This window comes from Mauremys reevesii, linkage group 2 (assembly GCF_016161935.1).
Source record: "Mauremys reevesii isolate NIE-2019 linkage group 2, ASM1616193v1, whole genome shotgun sequence".
NCBI lineage: Eukaryota > Metazoa > Chordata > Testudines > Geoemydidae > Mauremys > Mauremys reevesii.
Genome location: NC_052624.1, coordinates 85,898,905 through 85,914,885, shown reverse-complemented (window position 1 = coordinate 85,914,885; position 15,981 = coordinate 85,898,905). Strand labels below are relative to the sequence as shown.

At 41.3% G+C, this 15,981-nt stretch overlaps 1 protein-coding gene across 6 annotated transcripts in view; it reads right to left on the bottom strand.

The window, feature by feature from the left end:
• The window catches only part of STAC (SH3 and cysteine rich domain), a 192,125-nt gene that overhangs the window by 78,668 nt on the left and 97,476 nt on the right, over nt 1-15,981 (bottom strand). Inside the window, exons 1-2 of one of the 6 annotated variants that reach the window (XM_039527921.1) lie at nt 14,305-14,403; nt 10,468-10,494 (exon numbers count right to left, since the gene is read on the bottom strand). The exons of the other annotated variants lie outside the window; for them this stretch is intronic. Of the exons in view, the coding sequence (XP_039383855.1) occupies nt 10,468-10,485 (18 nt within the window). The 5' untranslated portion in view covers nt 10,486-10,494; nt 14,305-14,403. Of the gene's footprint in view, nt 1-10,467; nt 10,495-14,304; nt 14,404-15,981 lie in introns of those variants that run through there. 6 annotated transcript variants of the gene reach the window in all.

The window sequence follows — 15,981 nt, the reverse complement described above, 5'->3', positions numbered from 1 at the left end:
GCTCTAGTCATCTCCTCTCCCACTACACTGCCAAAAATAAACGAACAAGAAAAAGAAAGCACGCTTCCTTTCCCTTTCCCTTTCTTTAGTCAAGTGCTACTGATAGCATGGTGTGAATTACAAATAATGAGTGATATTGAGGAAATTGGACTGAATCGCCCACACATTTTTTCCTCTGCAAATTTTACAGAAATGCACCAGTTTTGCTTAACTCTGTTCACTGACAATGCAGAGAACAAAAATGCAGCATGGACAGACCACCCTGTCCTTCCTGACAGAGCCAAATTTTTTCCTCCAGCTTTTCAGAGTCATATTCAAAAGCATTAGACTCTTGCTTTGCAGCAAGGGGAGGACTTCAGTGCACGAGGCTCAGGCAGCATTCTCCAGACTCACCAAACAACATGTCAGGTGCATTATCTGTTACCATGAGGACTATGACCAAAAGCATGTCAAATAAGGGGAAGAACAAATGGTTGATAAACAGATGATCTTCTACCGAGTACACTTTGTTTTCTGGGCCAAGAAGCATTCAATTCACATTATCATCTGGGATACATTAGTGTATGTTGATGTTAACAAGATTTGTTCAAGAACTGCATGTTACATATAGGGCCAGATTCCCAGCTGGTGCTGATTAGCCTAGGTGAATTTGTTTCAACAGAGGTATGCTGATCTACAGCGAGTGAGGATCTGGTCCATGATGTCAGTGAAGTGCTTATGGGACGTAAGCATCAAACATGTTTATCTTGTTCAAATTGAAAAAAAAAAAACCCACAAAGACAACTGATTTCTTAAGCCTGGATACATTATTTTTCTGGCTTTGATTTAAAAAGGCATTGCATCAAGATTTTAATAGGCAAATTCATGATTAAAACTATCTCAAAGCCTACATCTCCTTTCAGTAATATTACAGATTTCTGCCAGTTTAATGGGACACAATCTAGACCATTGGCCAGATAAAAAGATATTTAAAAAATTCAAGTTAGTTATTTTTGTGTGCGCAAAAACTCCACTCTAAACCTGTGAGCAAAACAGATTTATTTTCAACATGTACGCAGCATAGACATAAATAGGACAGATCCTTGACTGATGTAAAGTGGTGTAGCTCAACTGACTTCAACTGATACCAATTTACTGCAGCTGAGACCTCACCCAATGCCTTTTTTCGAGGGTTGACTATCCAGCCTTCTTGGGAAAACACATCCTTATCCATCACAGTCAAAGGGAGTGACCATCCCTATAGAATCCATTATGGATTATATTTGTGTGGTTTCCCAGCAGATTAGATAGACAACATTATAACTAATACATTTATTTTTGTTTAAGAAAGTCATCAAACTGCCTGCCTGGATACTGTATTGATCTAGTCAAAGGCAAAATCTTATACACCATGCCTAATGATAATGGCCAGGCAGGTGGCCTGTTAGCAATTCATTTACATCTCTTGTTCAGTTATCTAATTTAACAAAGAACAGATGACTACAAAGCCTCCAAATTGTACCCTTCGCTATTACATGAAGCTCTGTGTTCATGTTACGGTCACCGTTAGCTTCCTGCTCTCTCCTGACTTTCTGTTCGACACAGCTTTTGAATTGTGTAAACTCTTTGGGGCAGGGCTTATCTTTTATTTAGTCTTTGCACAGTGCCCAACACAACAGAGGCCTGATCTGGATATTACTGTAGTACAAATAGCCATAGTGGAAAAGCTTAAGGAACTCAGAGGGCCGAATCCTAATAGATGTTGAACACTCAGCACTCCCACTGAAGTCAATGGGAGCTACAATGCTTCAAACCAGGAATGGGGCTATGTGCATAGCTGATCAAAATATCCAAACCAAAGTATCCAAACCAAATCTTTTGATAGGTATCCAAACTGTCCGCTCATCCAAACCTTGACGGTACCATATGAACCTCTTGATAACTCAGCATAACTAGGCTGGAAATCTCATGTTCTCTAGTACTTCCAGCTCCATTTGGGCTGGAAGCATTGGGGCACTGCAGTTTCTGATCTTAAAAAGAACAAAGAAGTGCCAATGTATGTGAAAATGCAAAAGAAAGGGGGAAAAGGGGCATGTGCATGAGAATTTAGTGCCAGTGAAAGATGTCAGATAGTCCTGGGGAATGAAATCTTTTGTCTATTCTGGGAACAAATTCAGCACAGAAATTGACAGTACAAGTGTCCCCACACTCCTGTACCAGTGTGCCTCAAACCTTGTCTTTAGGGTGAACGGGTAGTTCATTCTTCATGCCCATTTAATCCTTGGCCTTTGCTGAGGTTGAGAACAAGGGTGCGAACTGTGGTGGTGGTTAATGTGATGTGGACTCGTACCCAGGGAGAGCTTGTAAGAGAATAATCAACATGCACATAGGAAACTGAACAGCCTTGTGATTAGAGCCAGTCAGAAAAATAGGACTTTTTTTCCATGGAAAATTTTGAGTTTTCTGAGAAAAACAGAATTTAAAATAATTTCAAATGCCACTAAAGTGCCTCCTGGAAGCTGTAGCTCAGGTGCCTCCTGTTCTCATTCTCTCATCTAGGCTGAACTCCCTGGTTGGACACCTTCCACGATGCACTACATGATCTCCCCTCTTGGTGAGAGGAGGCAATGCATCATAATAGTCACAGGGCCGTGGTGCATCTCAGGAGATGAAATCTATCTGGAGAGACCATCTCATAGTAGAATGGAAGCATGAGATACCCAAACTACAACTACATGAATATAAACTGGCCATCAACAAGTTTAGGCTTGAAATTAGATGAAGGTTTCTAACCATCAGAGGAGTGAAATTCTGGAACTGCCTTCCAAGGGGAGCAGTGGGGTCAAAAAACCTAACTGGCTTCAAGACTGAGCTTGATACGTTTATAGAGGGTACGCTATGATGAGACTGCCTACAATGTTATGTAGCCAATCTGCAGCTGCTAGCAACAAACATCTCCAATGGCAAGTGTCTTCCCTAAGCGCTGCAGTAGAGCAGCTGCCCCAGTGCAGCTCTGTAAGCGTAAACAAGCCCTTCTTTCAATAGTCCTTCTAAAGCCCTGGTGTGCAACATTTCAACATACTGTAATCTCTCATCAGATTGTCAGTCAGAAAAGAATTCATCTATTTGATTCTATAGCTTGCCATCCAAATCATGAAAATTACATTAAAAGTCTGAAAATAAATAACATCTGCTGAGCTCATAGCACTCTGCCCAGTGACTGTCAATTCTTCCTTTGTAAACGTGTATAAGTCACAACACATTACAGTTTAAACTAAATACAACCTCCATGACAAAAGCGTGTTGTTTGTTTTACAACAGGGCTCATGAATGCATCACCCTCTTCTGCCTCTTTTCATGTATCACCTAATGAAAAGAGCTGCTGGCCTCAAGAACAGGGAGGGAGACTGTAAATCTTGTAGGCTGTTGAATGTCTTGTTTAACACACGTGGCAACAGTTGCAGCACATCTTCTGCAATTTAGCTTGTAAAAGATGCTCTACACCGGAACAAACTAAAAAAACCCTTTATGACTCATTTTGTTGTCACTGTGGATCAGCTGACTCTTCTTTTTTGCCCAGAAATCTAATATGAAAGCTGACACATTAAGTAACAGACAGTTGATAGTAACCTTCTCATTTTTTCCAAACATTTCTGCAACTTTGTTTAAAATACATATATTTGTTTACACCTTCTGGTTTTGTACTTTGGGTTTCACCTCAGTCATCTGGTTGCTAAGCAGCCAGTCTTGCCACTGTTGGTCCTCATTACGACGGTGCACATGATTAGTATGTCTTTTGCGTCTCAATATGCCCTGAAGTTGAACTGTTATCTTTAAGGTCTCGTCTAGGAATTCATTATTTCACCGCCCCACTTGGATTTCTCTTTTCTAAATGGTACAGTGATTTAAATGGTAGTAGAAACCTTGACAGTTATTTAATAGTTAATAAGTATTACGGTATAGGTACTGGTACCAGGTGGGTTTTTTTCTTTTCTTTTTGAGAATAAAGGGCCAGATCCCAGGCTGTTGTAAATCCATATAGATCTACTGAAGTCAACAGCACTATGTTGATTTACACTAGCTAAGGGTCTGGCCATTGAGAATTTTATAAAAAAAACAAAACTAAAACAAACAAACAAACAAAAAACAAGTCAGGGACTACATTTTGCTCACCTTACTCTCCTGAGTATCCTACTGGAGTCAAGATTCTACTAATGTAAGGTGCCAAGCCTTTAACCCTACACAATATCTGTGTACTGATGATATGTGTAACATTACTTTCTACTTCAGGTGTACTTTGCCCATTATAAGTTAAAAATAAGTAATTAAACATAAGCCCCATATACACCTGTGCTTCATGGCACCCTTCAGCTAAAGAGCTTTGGCCCAGCTACATCTGAAAACTTCCAGTGGATTTTATTTTGCTCATGAGTTGTTTTTTTTTAATCTTAGCCATTTTATAATATTCAAATGTCAGCCTGTTGAATCAAGTATGAAAATATATTTAACATAGAGGCTGATACACATAACATCAGCACCAGATCCCACATATAATCCCATTTGTATTGTTTTAGAACATAAAAAGGAAGGTCCAGAAATCCCTGGGAGTTGTTACAGTTAATATGCTATCAGTGTTTCCACTCTTTAAGGGGTTAAGAACTTGCCTGTTAAAATTGCTTCAAATAAAAACGTAACTGCTCAGTTCTGCAACAACACTGTCACTAGGCCAAATCCTTTGCTCATGGCTTACTCCCACTAACTTCAGCTCGGAATTATGTCTGAGTAAGGACTTTAAGAAAAAAATAAACATAACTAAACCCTAGAGTGAAAAAAAATACTTTTAGTATCTTTCATTGTTCATAAAAATAAGATTTTTGCACCAGGAAAAGGCCAGCTGGCTCAACGTACTTTCCCTTATCTGGATGATCTTAATTCCAGCTTCTTGATTTTTCACCATCTCAGTAAATCCTCTGCTTCTTCAGCACCAAACATAGGTGCATCTTGCATTTGTCTGTACTTCCTGCTTACTTTGCCTCTCACAGTCATTTGTTTTTATGTGTATTAGTTCTATCTAGGTTTCCTATTTACTTGCTGTGCGTTAAACTACGCTAGAGATGGACTTGAACCAAAATCTTGAAAACCCTAATGCTATGCAGAAGTTTGGAAACTGAGCCTGGATCTGCATTTTATGGGTGAATTTTCCACCAGACCTCAGTATACAAATCTCTATTTCCCAGTCTACAACTGTTCTTTCCCATAAAACTGAAATCGCACATCCAAATACTGCAGCTTGTCTCCAGCACTTTGTTTTAAGCTCTTATCAATGTGAAAATCTCTCTCCATTTTTTTTTATTCTTTTCATAATTTTAACTGTCTTTTAGGTGATCTCCAAGTCTCAGCTTTGTTTGCTCCTTTATCCTTCCTTCATAACTAAAATTCTTCCAACTTGATGTCATATTTGCTGCTTTATGCCCTACCCTCTTGAGAGTAATATCTTTCCTGACGTACCATGGCCAATGCTGGGCAAAGAGTTTTGGGGTGGGGGGGGGAGGAGGAAGTCTAGTGCTTCTTTATATAGCAAATGTGTCACCTTCTTAGTTTTATATCTACTGCATGGCTAATACAACCCTGCATCCAGTTTGCCTCTTTACTGCTGCTGAGCCTTATGCTGATGGTTTGAATGATTTTTCCACAAAAGCTCCTATATCTGGTTCAGTGAGCTAGATGATTGTTCTATTTAGCACACGTTCTCTAGCTTAGTTTCTTGTTCCTAGACCAGTTAGCAAATAATTGACAAATGCAGGGTCACCTAAACAATTCAAAACCTTTCCAATCTGATTGCATATTCCTCACTATCTCCCTGGTCTCCAATTTTAGTATTGTCTGCCACTTGGAGATATCTCTTTTTCAATTCCTGCTTCAAAATGGTTCAGAAGCTTGGAGTAGAAGTGCTGAAAACAAATCTTAGGGTGCCCCACATCAACCTATTTCCACTGCAGAAAGTTTCCATCTAAATCTGTATTTTGGTTCATATGTATTGGGCCATCAGTAATGCGCAGTGCTCTACAAACATAGCCAATGTTCCACCCACAGGGGCTTTCAATCTAACTTGGCAGAGAATTATTATAATAATATAAATCCTGACACTTTATAGAGATGTAAGAAGGCATAGTCACTGTGCCAAAGAGCTTACAGTGTAAATATATACAGAAATATCTGATACATTCACTTATCCTCTCACTGCACTTTATCATATACCCTTGACTGCCTCACTTGCCCTCTGGCCACTAATTCATATCTTTGGTGTTTATTCTAAGTAGAGCTGTCCAAAACTGGTTCATGGGAAACTGTGATATTTCAACATTTGTTTTCATTCTGATTTGGAACAAAAGCATTCTTTAGAAAATTTCCTTTGAACTGAAAGGTCTGTACATTTTTCATTTGGGAAATTCTGATGTTTCTGAGAGAAAATCTGCTCTCTGGACCCAGTAGCTGCTGACTGAAATTAACAGGATTGTCAGTTTCACACTGCCCAACACTGAATAGCAGGTGTGAAACTGACAAAATTCATGTCAATTTCAGCCAGCAGGTGCCAGGGCTTCCCAGGTTTGAGGGGCTGGGAGGGTCCCACCACACTGACTGCCCTGGTGCCAAGGACCCCAAGGCTGCCAGACTGCTGGGCCTACTGCCTCTCCAGGCTCTGAGGTGTTTTGACCAGCTAGCTCACCATTTGGTGTCAGAGAGCCTGGGGAGTCAGCTGGCATGGGAGTCTAGAAGCACTGGGCTCCCCAGTCCCTGGGCAGGCTCCCATCTCTCAAAAACTACACGTTTTTCTCCAGTGAAGACATAGCTCAAGTGTTAGACTAGTAACAGCTTTTCTGTAAACATTCACAGTTTCCATGTCCATCATCATGCAGCTCTGCAGGGCTAAAAATGTGGAGTTTTACTTCACAGAGTGGGGAGATTCTGAGTTTCTTAGTGAGTCACACGTAAGAATAGGATAGGATGCTCAACCAGTGCCCCAGAGACCTGACTCAGCAAAGCAGTTAAGGACATGCATGACTTTAAGCATGTGAGTAATCCCACTGAAGTCAATAGAACTACTCAAATCCTTAAAGTGACACACAAGCTTGAGCACTTGAGTGTCACTTGAGCACTCCTGGCCCATCAGAAAGCTAGTATGGCCACTGCCCATACTGTACCGGGACCTATTCTGTTAATATACAAATAACTTTGGTTCTGAGGGTTGCGAATTTGGAAAGCTTTCGCAATCACAATGGTCACTTAAATAAATTAATTCCACGTAATGTGCAGGGATTCCTGGCCCGTAGTTGTAGCACTCTGCACTACTTTGGGGCGACTTGGGTTTGATTTCTGGTTTTTTGATTCCTGTGCTTGAACAGGCAGGGGCTGGGAATGCCTGGGTGGGCAGTGCATTTAAACTCAAAGGGAGGAAACATTCCCTTCACTCCCATTACTTACTGCCTACCAAAGCCCAAATGCCAGGAAGACACCCCTCATGAGGAGGACAGAGATCCATTTTGTTAGCATACCTAACATTTTCTATGACCTGATTGCCCAAGTTCCATTTTCCTTGTGAAAATAAGGTATAATACAAAAAAAGAAAACAACATGAAGTTATACCAAGAGAGAAACAAATTTACATCCAAACATGGTGGAGAATGCTTAACATTTCAGGGCAAACACAAGGGAGCACACAGCAGGCTGTAGAGGAGCAGCAGCAATGTATTTCTTGTAAAGAAAGCAGTCGTAACTCATTTATAAAGGAAATGGAGGGTCAAGCCTCTGGAGTTTGCTTTACTGCTGCAATACTTATGACTTGAGCTCCACAGTTCTAGCAGCACTTATAAACCAGCTCCCTCCTACGCTAAAGGATTATCATCCATTTTCATTATAGGCAACTTTTAACTTAACTAGGCTTGACCCTGGACGTTTTGTATGTACAAAAAATCTGAGGTCTGGGTCTGGCTTCTGTGATGAAAGCACTTGGGTGAGCTGAGGAACAGAGAGGAGAGAGAAGAAGACTGGAAGGCAGAGATTAAGTGAATGACTGTGCAACACCTATGAGAAATAAGTATATTTGTCATTAGGACCAACTACTGAAGATAGACTTAACCGCTGGGTACCTGCCAAAGTGTCATCTATGCCCATATTTCATTAAACTGTTGTAGGATTCATCGAGTGCCTTGGATATAGTCATATTTCTTTCTGTTTTTGTCATCAATGCATAACTTTCCATTAGGGCTGGCCAGAAAACAACAATTCTGTTTTGTGAAAAGTTCTGGGGTTTCAAACTTTGTTTTCATTGTGATGTGGAATGAAGCCAGAACCTTTCACAAAAATGCCAAGTTCAAGAGACCGACTTTATAGCTTGCTGGTTAAGGCATTCAGTTAGGATGTTAGAATCACAGGATCATAGAACTGGAAGGGACCTCGAGAGGTCATTTAGTCCAGTCTCCTGCACTCAAGGTTCAAGTCCCTGCTCTGAATCAGGCAGAGTCAGGACTTCAATCTTGATCTCCCACATTCCAGGTGAGTGCCTAAAAGAGCAGGGAGACCAGAATTGCATGCAGTCTTCCAGCTGAGATCTCACCAGCACCTTGTACAAAGGTAATAATATGTCCTTATCTATATTGGAAATATCTCACTTAATGCATCCTAGGATTGCATTAGCCTTTTCCCTGGCTGCATCACATTGGCAGCTCATAGTCATCCTGTGATCAAGCAATACACCCAGGTCTTTTCCCACCTCCGTTGTTTCCAACCGGTAAGTCCCCAGCTTATAGCAAAATTTGTTGTTAGTCCTTAAGTGCATGAGCTTGTCCTTTGCACTATTACATTTCATCCCATTTCTATTACTCCAGAAATGGACGATCCTTGAAAACTGGGGTAATACAAATGGGATGAAATTTAGGTTTCCAAGTCTCTCACAATAAAGACCAGTTTCTCTCTCAGCTAGAACATGTAATTCTACTGAAGTGAATGGAATCTCACTCGGGTAACTGAGATGAGAACCTGGCCCTAAAACTCTATTCAACATCATTTGCTATAGGTACATCTACTGTCGTTTGCTCTGTCTAATGAACCATAGCTCTATATTTCTTTGTCTTACTCTGAGAGATGGCTGAAAAAAAAAGGATTCTTTTCTGTATATGGAATTTAGAAGTCTAAAGTGTGCCAGTGTGTAGCATTTTGCTCCTATCTGAACCAAATCTAATTGGCATGTACTGAAGGTCAGCTGTATTTTGCTTTCCATTCACAACAGTTGACTGCTAAAATGATCCTCATTAATAAAGCAGTGCGTGTGTGGTGTTTTAATAATGCTCCCTTCCTAAATGCCATTTAGAAACTTATCTGTATCAAGAAAACTTACTGAGCTGTCACCAACACTCATCTACAGGACTCACTTAGGAATTCCATTGGGAAGTCAAGCTCCCATGGCTGGGAAACAGCCCCATTATTACAATTGTTAATGACAGCTACAGTGTGACTGATCAATGACAAAAGCCTAAATGATAGGAATTCAATTTGATAAGGTCTGGCACAGCACTACAGTTGGTTAAAAAGCAGATCAACTGTGACATGACCTATATACAGTAAGAAAACTTTGCAGCCTAAACAGGGGGGAATGATTGCTCATGAATTTAGACGCAATAGCTTTTTTTCTCTAAACATATTTGCAAACTGTTTACAGTGTCTGAACGCTCAATGCCAACATCACAAGAGCTTCATTTTATATTCATCACAGATATGGATTGGAGGTTTTCAGAGCTGAAGACTCAGCCAAGGGTCCTTGGTCTCCTATTACACTAGTGTAAGTATTGAGGCTCAGTGGTCCGACATCTGAAGTACATCTGGGCAAACCAACCAAATTTTGCTCTATGAGCATTCACATGAAAAAAATGATAACTTTCTACCTGCAAAACCTGCTTTTTTTGTTTCAGTAAAATATTGCTTCTATTTTGGCGAATTTGTTGTTATTGCTGGCGATGAGATTTTTTTCACACAAGGCTAAAGTCAAGTCATTACTTGCCGGTGCTAAGTCAGATGTGCATCAAGAGACAGTAGGCATTTTTCTTTACTCTGGATTGCAGGGTGAAAGGAGAATAAACAGATTGACTTCCTATTTTACTCTGAATATTTTGATGCCCCAGAAGGAGCCACAAACCTAATTATATAGAGAGAAAATAACGCAGTCCCTGACTATTTGGTCAGCCGGTGAATAGGTGAGACATAAGAAAGAAAAGGACAAAGATAAAAGAAAAAAAATATATGTATATCAGTAGAGGGAAACCAAAAATGTAGTTATTCATAGAGATAGAACACCACCGTTTTGCCTGCAATTAAAATGTCTTCTGTATTCTTTTATTAAAATACTCCCCCAAATAAATGTGTTAGCCCAATACCTTAGCTCATTTTCTTCCCCTTAGCACTACCAACTTTAATTCCTTCACAATTTGTACTCACCATTTTATGAAGTGGCATGTAACGCACCTGTGGGGAAGAACAGGAAGTGACTTTTTTTCCCCCTTAGGTTTTCTTTTTAAGTTGTTTTTTATATTCCCTTGAAGACAATCATAGTAGCAGTTTGCATATTAGATATTTATTCAGTAGTGTGGAGGGGGGAACAATAACTGTATGCTATATTACCTGCCCTTTTAAAATATTCATTGACCAGTAACCTATCCCTCATCTATGAAGCTTCATAAAGTATTAACTCTTTATGCAGGACAGACAGATCTCCATTATACACTGTAGACCAAATACTGCAAGATTAAAACCATGCACAATCCTATTAACATCAAGGTTGCAAGCCATTTAAGTCAGCTCAGAATTTGCTACTGACATCTTTGTTTAGAAACGTTATTTAGTCATATTATTACTTGTATGTGGCCCACAGTGTGGTAGGCAGTGGGTTCTGGATTGCTACTGTAGAAACCGGTACAAAGACCAGATCCCGCTCTGGAAGATTCATTATACTAAAAGGTAGATTTTTAGTATCTTCCATTACATGTCAGTTGTGCTGATACATAGAGAGTGCATAAATGTGCTGTGTATCTTTAATTGCTGTCACTAACCTGGGAGAGAATTGTCTTTATTTAGCTGTGAGCTAGTCACTGGCTACACAGTAGACAGTAGTTTTGGCCTGTGTAAATCACTTGTACTTCTCTGACTCTTTAGCCCAATGCCAAATTGATTTAAAGCACTGGCTATTCAAAGCAACAATTCTTAGATATTCCAAACACCTAGATCTCCATGGTGCCAGCAGTTCAATGTGCAAGTCAATTTGGGGTTGTTATGCAAATATTTCTGCTACAAGCACATTCAGAGGTGTGTGACTCTCATACACAGACCTATACTTTACAAAAGTGGATGGAAATGGGCATACCTATGAAAGACTGAAACTTGAACAGTGTAGAAAACTTGACTAATCATAGTAGAAGTCAAGATGTGGATTCAGTTTTCTACATTTGTAGATGTAGGATTCAGTTAGGAAAGTTCCACTGAATTCAATAAGGACAGAACTAATCAGTGTCTATACCAATAACTTTAAAAAATCTATAGCATTTAATGGAGAATTATCTCCTTCTCACAGGCTTTTTAATCATCCTATCAAATATTATAGCAGGGATTAGAATTCTTTATTGAATTCAATAACATGGTGCAAAAATTGAAATGTTATAATTTTCTATTACCTTCTATAGGATTTATCCAAAGGGGCCTAAAAGGCAAAAGTAACCATAAGGGCTGGAACTAGAGGTGCTGGGGGTGCTGCCGCACCCCATCTTGAAGTGGTTTCCATCATATGCAAGGTCTACAGTTTGGTTAAATGGCTCTCAGCACCCCCACAATACAAATTGTTCCAGCAGCAAGTGACAAGATCCCAGAGAAATAAATTCTCGTACAGAATACATTAGTCAATTCCTTCCTCTAGTGGAACTAGAGGACCCTACAAAAACTGGCCTTTTCCCTCTCACTAGATCTGCGGGGTCAAATACACAGGAGCCATAATTTATAAACATATGTACATAGTATAATTTATAATTATTACAAATTATTATTAATTTTGAACCCATATAAGGTTCTTATTATATATCTAAAGCACCCATTTCAGTTGTACTTAGGTGCCAAATAAATGCTTGTAATACCTAATAAATTACTATTATTATCACCGTATTTCTAAGCATTCAAGCTGCAGACTTTTGAACACAGCAGGAATTTATATTCTGTTACAAGCAGGCCTAGTTATATTTATTGCCCTTTGAATACACATCTGAAATAACAATATCTACAGTATACTGTTCCCTCAGGTAGCTCATACATTAAATTAAGGGCAGATAATCTGATAACTTGTGTTTATATAGAGTAAAGCAAACCTATTAGGGAATTCCTTAACATAAAGTCGTATGTTCTATGCCCGTTTGTTGGTTTATATTAGGGGCTATACAATGTTTCATGTATTCAAATGCAATGACCCAAAGCATAAAGGATCATTGACAGCATGGTTGAGAGGAATGAGGCCTGATCTACACTTAAACTTTAGGTTGACATAGCTACACTGCTTAGGTGGTGTGAAAAATCCAACAGGTGTAAATTCACCAAATCAATGGATCCAACAGGTGTAGATGCAGCAAAATCAATGGAAGAATATTTGCGTTGACCTAGCTACCATTGCTCATAATGGTGGTGTTCTTATACCAACAGAAAAACCCTCTCCGTCAGTGTAGACTGCATCTGCACTATGGGGTTATACGAGGCCATAGCTATGCCTCTATAGTCCCCATAGTGTAGACATGGCCTGAGTGTGGTGCTGGGAGTTAGATTCTCCTGAATTTATCTGATTCTCCTGGGCAATATTCAGACCTCATTTGAGTGCATCTCCAGCCGTGTGTCCTTGAACATATCATTTAGGATTTGATTCAAATACAATTACCTATGATGAATTGTACCTTACTCTGTGAGCAGTTCCACTGAAACCAATCATTAAGGTGCTAGTCAGTATGAGTAAGGGTATCAGAATCTTGTACTTACCCTTTCTGTGCATCAGTTTCCTCATCTGTAAAATGGAGTTCACAATACTTACCCAGCCAATGCAGGGTTTGTGAGGATTACTTGATATTTGTACATGGCATTGCAGTTTACTGTTGATTGGGATATACTTCCATATAAGGAATGTGATTAAATTATGAGAGGCTGTCCAATTAGAAATGCCTGATAAACATCTTTGAAGACACTTGCACAAATCTGCATGGCAACAAAGTTAGATTTTCACCAACCACTCACTTCCTGCCTGCTAGATCGCTCCAAATTTCAGCTGCTTTTCTGGTAGCCTGAAATTGTGCATCTCAAAACATGCTAGTCAGGTACAGCAGTATTGCTTGGCTGTCATCTTTTTGAATACAACAGTTTGTGTATGCACATTTCAAGCCAGCTTTCTGAAATATGGCCCCATGAGTCTTTATTCCTCAGAAGTTTTTCTAGTGCTGAAGAGCTCCCGGTTCATTTTTAAAGTGGTTTTTTCTATACAATGCAGAATACAACGTCCTTTCTGATCGCATATAAAATAAATACTCAAAACATAAATATACACATTACATGTGTTGAAGTCTTTATAGGCAAATAATAGCATTGACCGATAAAAACTGGACAGACATCCAGGCCTTTTGCTTGTTCAAGTGTGGTGTGAGACTGGCAAAGCTAATGATTATTGTTCGACTATAAGTCATTTAGCAGTATCATGAGCCTAACTCCCATTGGCATTACTAGGAGTGGTATGGATGTATGGCCAGGAGAAGAATAATTTTACAGGTAATATTTTTCTTGATCTGATTTTAGGATTAAAATTAGTCCATTTTTGTTGTGCAGAACAACACACTAGGGAGGAGGGCTAGCTCCATGGTTTGAGCATTGGCCTGCTAAACCTATAGTTGTGAGTTCAATCCTTAAGGGGGCAATTTGGGGCTTTAGTTGGGGATTGGTCCTGCTTTAAGCAGGGGGTTGGACTAGATAACCTCTTGAGGTCCCTTCCAACCCTGATATTCTGTGAGAGCATTTTTAACTTATCCAAGAAGCACATCATGCACACAGAAGTAGCAAAGTCTGATTAGATGAACAGAACCTAAAGCTTTATAACTTTTTGCTTGGCCCTGCCTGAGGACAGTATCATACAGCACCAAGGAGCCATGGCCCAGCACACACCTTCATGCACCTCATCTGTACATGGGGTAGAGTGCTGAGTGTCTCCTGTGAGGCACCTTCAATTCCCACGGACTTCTCTGGGAGACAAGGTTGCTCAATACCTACCAGGTAGGTCCTGGTGGAGCTGGGCCCTCAGTGAATAACTGTCTCTTTTTTCATCTCCTCTAAAAATGCTTCTGTGGTCTACAGTGATGTCCCAAAGCCCTACAGTTCACAAAAGTATTGGGTCATTATTGCAGTATTGCAGAATATTGATGGTGCAGGGTTTTTTTCTTTTAAATATAAAGGTGCGCTTTTACTTAAAGAATTCTCTATTTCTCTTTCTTGTGGTACCAAAGAACACTCTCAGCATGGCCTAAAGCATAGGTGCACCCACGCAAAAAAATAGTGGGTGCTTAGCACCTATCCACAGCCAGCGCCCCGGTACCACCCATCCACCAGTGGCCCCACCGATTAACTCCTCCCCGTCCCTCCCAGCACCTCCCACCCACTGCAACCAGCTGTTCTGTGGCGTACAGGAGGCACTGGGAGGGAGGGGGAGGAGCAGGATGGGGAGCACTCAGGGAAGTGGAGGTGGAACTGGGTGGGAAAAGGAAGGGTGGGGGTGAAGTGGGGACAGAACATGGATGGGAAGAGGCAGGGTGGGGTGAGGGTTTGGGGGGAGGAGTGGGACAGAGCCTGGCACAGAGCAGGGGGTTGAGCATCCCCGGGGCCTGGAGGAAGCCAGTACCTGTGAAAGAACTACGGCTTGCTATACTGTTACTACAGTGCTTAGGTGTTATTGTGGAATTCTGTGATATACTAGAATATATGTATACTGTGGGCTAAAGCAGCCATTTGACTTAAATCCAGATAAAATGTGCCCCTTATCAGCTAAACCAGGGGTGGGCAAACTACAGCCCTTGGTCACATCCAGCCCTTCAGACATTTTAATCTTGCCCTTGAGCTCCCGCCAGGGAGCGGGGTTGGGGGCTTGCCCTGCTCTGTGTGTGCTGTCGCTCCGCGCAGCTCCTGGAAGAAGCAGCATGTCCCCCCTCCGGCTCTGACACATTGGGGCAGCCAGGGGGCTCCACATGCTGCACCCCCGCCCCAAGCTCTGCCTCCACAGCTCCCATTGGCTGGGAACTGTGGCCAATAGGAGCAGCCTGGCCATGCCTCCACGTAGGAGCCGGAGGGAGGACATGCCACTGCTTCCAGGAGCTGTTTGAGGTAAGCACCAACTGGAGCCTGACCCCCTCCTGTGTCCCAATGCCCTGTCCCAGCCCTGATCCCCCTCCTGCCCTCTGAACCCCTCGGTCTCAGCCTGAAGCACCCTCCTGCACCCCCAACCCATCATCCCCAGCCCCACCCCAGAGCCCACACCCCTAGCTGGAGTCACACCCCCATCTGCACCCCAACACCCTGCCCCAGCCTGGAGCCCCCTCCTGCACCCTGAACTCCTCATTTCTGGCTCCACTCCAGAGCCTTTCACCCCCAGCTGGAGCCCTCACCTCCTCCCAACCCCCAATTTCGTGAGCATTCATGGCCCACCATACAATTTCCATACCCAGATGTGGCCCTTGGGCCAAAACATTTGCCCACTCCTGAGCTAAACTGCTATTAGGTCCTGTGGTTTCTAAATATCTATCCGGACATAAGCAGTTAGGGTCAGAGACCATCTTTTCGTGCTGTTTTTGTACAGCACCTAGCACAATGAGGCCATGCCCGAGGCTCCCAGGTACAACTGCAATACCAATAAAAAAATTAATTGTGAGATAAATGGTGCAGAAGAACAACATTTGG